The sequence below is a fragment of the Cyprinus carpio genome, unplaced genomic scaffold, assembly GCF_018340385.1.
Source record: "Cyprinus carpio isolate SPL01 unplaced genomic scaffold, ASM1834038v1 S000000004, whole genome shotgun sequence".
Classification (NCBI taxonomy): domain Eukaryota; kingdom Metazoa; phylum Chordata; class Actinopteri; order Cypriniformes; family Cyprinidae; genus Cyprinus; species Cyprinus carpio.
Window position 1 is genome coordinate 234,778 of NW_024872757.1, and position 7,318 is coordinate 242,095.

The following is a 7,318-nucleotide window of genomic DNA, read 5'->3' on the forward strand; positions in this document are numbered from 1 at the left end:
ACGAAATTTAGTAGCAGCAATTTTAAGTAACGATCATCTAATTAACACCCTGGCGAATGCATGTACAGGCCAAAATACTGGCAACCGTACACAACATCGTTCTACTGATGAAGAAATTTATTCGTTATTTCATCGTGGAAGAGCGAATGCGGTGAACTTCACAGCCCAGGAAGTTCCTGCTTATCAAGCAAACATTACAGAAAGAAACATGCCTTCTACTTCACAGGGACCACCCACAGCTATCTACAATCTTCGCCCGTTCACTCGAAAGGGCCCTAGACATAAGAGGTAAGAACAAAATTAATTGCGGGTGATAAGAGTTTTTGTCATAGCAAAATTCAGAAATATCGGTGAAATGTGTTAAGTATGATTTCAGATGTAGACAATTGTAAATCTTTAAATTTAAAATACATTCATGAGGCTTAAGTAGTTAAACTTTGGAATTAGTAGTTTTGGGTTTTTGCACTGCTGTAGTAATGACAAATGGTTGTGCACAAATGCTGTCTATAAACTAGAGAAAAAAAAATGAATTCTTAATATCAACTACATTTTACAATAAATTAATTTAACACAGCTTCCAATTTATAAACAGAAAAGATAACTTAATATAAAGTGCATACATATTTAATTGAATTGAATATGTTGATTTTCTTTAATGTTAAGGTTTCAGGCACAAGCCAGTTTACGTCCGGTGGCTCATTCTTTCACCAAAGAAGTTATCCTCCTGCCAGACCATACATCTACACATGTGCCAAGGCGTGCCAAGAAAGCTTGGCTTTTTGAAAAGGGACATATAAAGTCTGCCTTAGAATTTGGGTGTGACTGGGACGCTGACAAAGTTATGCAGACTATAACAGCAGCCTTCCAGCCAGTTGTGGAGGGATGCAGGTAAACGTTAGCTGTGTTTAATCACATTTATTACTTATTTTACATTTTTGCAGTAATACTAGTAATATGATAGGTTAATTTGGAGTGTTTGTGCTTTGATAAATATCCCTATGTAACAAAATTAAAAATATTGGATTTTGCCAATACATTATGGTTGTAAATATCTAATTCTTTTAAATTTATATTCATTTATCTGAATTGAAATTGAATTAACTGACCAACTGATATACTGACAGTATCAAAATTTGTATGTGTAGACAAATGGTGTATTGAAACCATACCTTTCCATGTACTGTTGTGTAGTGTTCTAGCTTCAAAATAAGTTTCATATACAGTGTGCTTTTTATTTCGTCAGATTACAAATCTTGATGTCGTGCTACAACAAATTAGTGGAGCCATCCCTGACTTCTAAACAGACTTTAGGTGGAGACCTTCTGAAAAAACTTTTTCTTCAGAAGTCCATTTATGTCAGGCCTGACAAGGTCATTTTAAGTGAAGAGAAAGAATCTGTAAGTAGTGCAGAAGATTTTTTTAAAATTTTAAATTACAGTATTGTCAAAATTATTAGGCACCCTAGTATTTTCAGCCTCCAAAAATTGCTATAAGCCAGTTATTAATATATTTTGCTGTGGTGTGTATATAGGAAATATAAATTCTTATTTCAAAACATTTTTTTTTTTACATTAAGTGTAATAATCAAATTAGATTTTTGTTTGCACAAGGACAACAGTTGGTCTGCACCACACAGAGATCTGAACTCACCATCATCAGGTGTATGTGTGTTTTTATTATTTTTTTGTGTGGTGTGTATATAGGAAATATCAATTCATATTTCTGAAGATGCTTGAAGAAACTCACCTGCAAAACTACTTGCAAGTGTACCAAAGGACAAAAGCTGTTGAAACACAAACTTTCATATGATTTAGTTAACAGTAGTTAATTGTTAAATTTCATCTATTCATTATTTTTGCAAGCATCCAAAATTTACAGCATTTTTGTTAGATCTTTCTTCAAGCATATTGGAGATGTTGCCACAGTTCTTCTGGATTAAGTCTTCTGGTTTCTTCTTTTTCTCCAATCGCACATGGACTTGGTGATGTGAGATCACATCCCTTTGTGGTGCACCGGATGTTGTACATAAATCACAATGGATTATTACAATTAATGTCAAAAGAAATGTAAACAATACTTCCTATATAAAATGATTTTCCCTATAGACTCACAAAAGCAAAACATTAAGATTAAATATATTTTTTGGGGGGGAATGAAGGTACTATATTTGACTTTTGCACAGTACTGTATATTACAGGTGACAATGGCAATACTGTATTTTACTTTGGTACTAGTATGTTGTGACAATTAAAACAAATGTTTGTTTTGTTGTTAGCATAGTATATTGAAAGCATACATTTACTAAAATTATAAATGTATTTATTTGCTTCAATTGACAGTCATGTTCTGATGAAGACAGTAGCAACACAAACAAGAATGATTTCAAAGAAACATCGGATCCTGACAAATGTGGTAAATACTTTTATTTACATCCATATAATTTTTTTTTTTCATTTTAAATCTACTACATAATGTAATGTTGAAGATATAAATGTGTTCTGTTGCTTACACTCTCATATAAGTGAAATCCTAATAGAAAAATTAACCAGCTATTTTTCCTTGTTTATACAGTCACTGGTAGTGTGCCTGACATTTCCAAAGATGTTTTTTCAGCCATCTCCACTGTTGAGGTCCAGTGTCTCTCCAGTAATACCCCTTCCATCTCTGGTGGAGATGAAGTTATTTGGTGTATTGAGACTAAAGATATTTGCACCAATGCACCACCCATCTCAGCTGACAACCTCATCATGTCTTCTTTTGCTGCTGCCATTACTATTGATGAGACTCCTACCTTGTCTAGTGGATCATCTGCCATCTCTAGTGGCTACACCCACAGGTTTTCGATTGGTCCCACTATCAGTGGCACTGGACACACACCATGCTTCTCTGCTAGCAACACCTCTGGGGCATCCCATAGTCCCACCCAAACCAATGCACCCAGCACAACCTACAGGTACATGTTCTTTTTATACAGGATTGTCATGGTCAGGGTTTAATGTCAATAGGCCTTGTTTACAGTACAATTTTGTGTTAGAATAGTCACTCAGCAGTAGACAATGTTATTATTACATCTAGGATGTTATTTGTCCTGTAGTAATGCAGCTATTTCTCCTAACATCATATATGTACTTAAACATTGTCCATTATAAAATACTGATATATTAAATTTTTTAGTACATACCTTGACCTATTTGAGGAAGAATACCTCTCTGATGACTCTGATCTCCAGGAAGCCATTTCAAGGTCCTTAGAGTCCAGCACAAATGAGAGGTCAGTAGAAGATATTATGTAGAAATGTTTAATTGTAATGCATCATAGCAATAGCTTACTTTCTAGACTAGTAGCAATAGACAGGCTGCCGCCACCTAAATGGTTCAGAAATATATTTATGTATGCTCAATATTGTGTTTTTTTCTTTATCTGATATCAAAGCTTTACTGTGGTCATTGTTTCAACAACATTTATAATATTGTTTTCATTTAATACATTTTTGTTTAAATCATGGTGTAAAAGTGTATAAAATGTATAAAATAAAAATATATAATTTTTTGTATGTTACATTATGGGTGAGATTGTTGTATTGTTTTATTGTTTTTTATTGTTTCAGTGATTCAAGGATGACTTTAGAGAGAATAATGGAGCAGATTGGTTCTAGAGTAAATAGTGACAGCACTGTACGCTTCAACATCATAAGAAGAAATGTGTGGGATGGAACATCCAGAGCAATGGGCAGATCCAATTTTTCACCCGACAAAAAGGTGGATGTTAAGTTTACTGATGACTATGGAACATCTGAGGGTGCTGTGGACAATGGAGGACCTACTCGGGAGTTTTTCCGACTCTGTCTACATGAAATCAAGGACAAAATTGGCATCTTTGAAGGACCATCTAATGCTAAAGTCCTCACATGCAACTCCAAAGGTACACTACTTATAAATTCATATTGATGTCAAGTAAAGGATTTCTTTTGGATTTCTAAATATGTTGTACCTGAAATGATTTAGTAGGAAATGTAAGAATCTTCAAATGTTGTACTTACAATGCTTATTTGAGAAAGGGTATTTAAAAGTTCACTCCTTGATAAAAAAAAAAAAAAAAAAAAGGTTTTACAGCCTCACACAGATAGGTGGCATTGTGACATGATGTTTTAATTTCATTTGATAATAGCGATGAAAGACAATGCATACTTCTATGCTGGCCAGATCATGGCAATGTCAATTGCCCATGGGGGGCAGAGTCCATGTTTCCTGTCTGAACTTATGTATGAGTGTCTTCAAAAGGGCCCTGACAATGTAAAGGTCAAAACTGAAGATATTACTGATGAAGAAACAAGGTCACAGTTGCAGTTGGTAGGCATATTTTACTTTAATTATATTGTATTTTGATATAAATTATTCTTTTTGCATGCACTCATTAACATTGAAGTTACAGCTAATAGTTGTATATCTTCATTCAAACAATGTTTTTTGTATATATTTTTAGATCTTACAGGCCCAGACTGATTCACAACTACAAGATGCAGTTGCACAGGCAGCTAGCTTAATCAGTCTTGCTGGTCACAATGTTCGCATAACACTGGAGAAACAAACAGGAGACTGCTTTGGATCTGGCTCATTGGTATGTCCTTCAGCGGACCCGTGCTCCATTTGAAAGGTATGTTTATATCTGAACACATAATGTAATTGTACTTTGTCAGAAAAATGTAATATAGTTTTATGGCTGTAAACTGGCAGAAATACAAGAGATAGAAGAGGAAAGCATGTACAAAAAAAGTTTTTGAGTTGCTAACAAAGTGTGCCTACAGTATAAGAAAATTTGATTGATTGACCTCAACTTCCATGTTATAGTGCACCAGTACAGGTGGACATAATAATTCATTGTGGAACCTCATCTAATTAAAAATGAAAAATACTAGTGCTACATGTTTCAAATCACATAAACTACACATTACAGCGTGTTTCCTTTTTATTAGGTTCAGAGATGGCTTAACGTCTCTGGGTGTCCTAGATGCTCTCCAAAACGATCCTGTTCAGTCAAAGTGCCTTTTTGTGAAGGCTGAAAAGGCCTTAACCGCAAATGATGTGGAGAATCTCTTCCAAATCATTCATTCTGAAAGAGGGAGTAATGCATTTCAAGCAGAGTGCCGGACCCTGGCTTTCTGGCAAGACTATCTTCAGGATGCTGAAAGTAAGTTTAGTATTTCACACAGTTTTCAACGCAAGACGTTATTTTCTAAATTGTTTTTGGTTCCATCATAGTGGTACATGACAATGGTTGAAAAATTATATATATATTGCAATGTTTAAATTGTGTTTATGTACTATAAATACATTAATATAACATTTAAAGCTAATTTTGCCAAAGGTATTGGGTCAACCCCTTCCAATGAACAGGTATGACTTCTTTAGTAATATCCATGAGTGCAAATCTTAATATTAAAGTATATAATGATATTCTAGGAAATTGTGTGCTTCTAATTTTATAGCAACAGTTTGGACAGGACCCTTTTCTATTCTAACATGGCAATGCTTCTGTGTATAAGGCAAGGTTAAAAAAGAAATGATTGATTGAGTCAGTGTGGAAGAACTTGACTGGTCCAACTCCTAATCCTAGCTGAACACCTCTGGAGTGACTTTAAATGCAGACCTTGAGCTAAAAAACTCATCACCGAGCACCAGTGACTTGTATATATGGGTACATTCATTCAGACACTTCCCAAACTGTTGCAAACAGAGAGATGGAAATCAATTTTTAAATATACAAATTATGTTTCCATCTTTGTTGACACAGTTTTTGGAAGTGCCTTTTTCTGTTCTACAGAAGGGGGTGTCCCAATACGTTTGTCCATATAGTGAATGTACATGTCATTAGTGTTTGGTGATGAGTTTTTGGCTCAAGGTCTTGATTTAAAGTCACACCAGAGGTGTTCAGCTGGGATTTGGAGTTAGCTTTATGCAGACCAGTCAAGTTCTTCCACACTGACTCAATCAATCATTTCTTTTTGAACCTTGCCTTATATACAGAGACTTGGAGAAAGATTATTTGCTACAGTCTTCTCACCAACCTCCTATCTTTTATTCTGCTAAATGGCTCTTTATACTATCATCAGACTGTTGTTAGTGTTGCATGTGACATTATGAGCAACCCTTTCGAATATAACTGCTCTTATAACACTTTTGCATTACTCCAGTGGTATCATTTAACATAGCCATCATTTAATTGTGGTACTCTCTTTTATGTTTTTTACAGTTGAAAACAATGTCTCTCTCGAGGATGTTCTTGTTTTCTTCCATTCACTGGATGTGACAGCATTCCAGCACTGGGTTTCTCTCCAACGCCAAGTCTTGAGTTCATTACCTGCTTCGGCCGATTTTCCAGTGGCCAATTACTTTGTGAACATATTCTAATGCTACGCATACCCGTTCATGCAGTGTACACTTCTTTCAGATCTGACATGGATTTTGCCATACGCAATTCACCAGGATTTGGAAGAGCGTGAGAGGTACAGTTTTCGAGGCATGTAGAGCTTGAGTTATGTTAGATTGTGTTATGCTATTGCTGTTATTTTTTCACTTTGTTATTTCTTGATACAAAATTCTGTATTACTGTAACAACACATAAAAAAAAACAAAACAACAAAAAAAGTTTTCTTCATTACTTTTTAAGATGTATTTCAAGCTATATGTTCCAGTCTTCTACCCCTGAACAACCATGTTCCCCGCAGTTTCATTGCTATGACAGAATTGTTATTTTATTTCGTTATAGGCTGGTGTATTGCTTTCTTTTAAATAATGTAATAAATGTTTTTCTGTTCCTACTTTTTGTGTTATTTTTTTTTTTTTTTCTACAGTGGTGGGACTTGTGCATCCAAGACTTTAAGGGTAACATTTATTCTAATTTTATATAATATACTGTAGTTACAAAATTACACTACATACAAAAACTACATAAAATGAATGTAATTTAATAACTTTAAATACAGGTTTCACCTTGAACACAGGGTTAAGTTACAACGGTTTACAGAATACATCATATAATATACACTATTATATTGTGATTGAATTTTCACTTGTTCAGCGTGAAGAAAAAGTGTTGTTTGTGTTTCAAAATCCTAATTATACATGCTAATTGCCCTTGTTTTTCTGACTAACCCAATACCTTTTCATAGGATAAACATTACCAAAAATAACTTAGCCGACTAAGTATTTATTTCAAGCAGTTACATGCAGTCGAAAAATAAAGTCTCTATTCATGATTCCATCGTCAGTCAAGGATTATTAACTGGGATTAACTCAGGATGACACTGGCGATGATCATA

The 7,318-nt window shown here is 34.4% G+C and overlaps 1 protein-coding gene across 1 annotated transcript; it reads left to right on the forward strand.

The window, feature by feature from the left end:
* Positions 1 to 449: 449 nt before the first annotated feature.
* Positions 450 to 6,499, forward strand: LOC109072224 (G2/M phase-specific E3 ubiquitin-protein ligase-like). The gene is made up of 10 exons (XM_042753787.1): positions 450 to 888; positions 1,244 to 1,397; positions 2,340 to 2,412; positions 2,572 to 2,953; positions 3,175 to 3,270; positions 3,608 to 3,921; positions 4,168 to 4,349; positions 4,483 to 4,617; positions 5,034 to 5,187; positions 6,273 to 6,499. The coding sequence occupies exons 1-10, from the start codon at positions 656 to 658 to the stop codon at positions 6,497 to 6,499; spliced, it is 1,950 nt and encodes a 649-aa protein (XP_042609721.1). The 5' UTR covers positions 450 to 655.
* Positions 6,500 to 7,318: the final 819 nt, after the last annotated feature.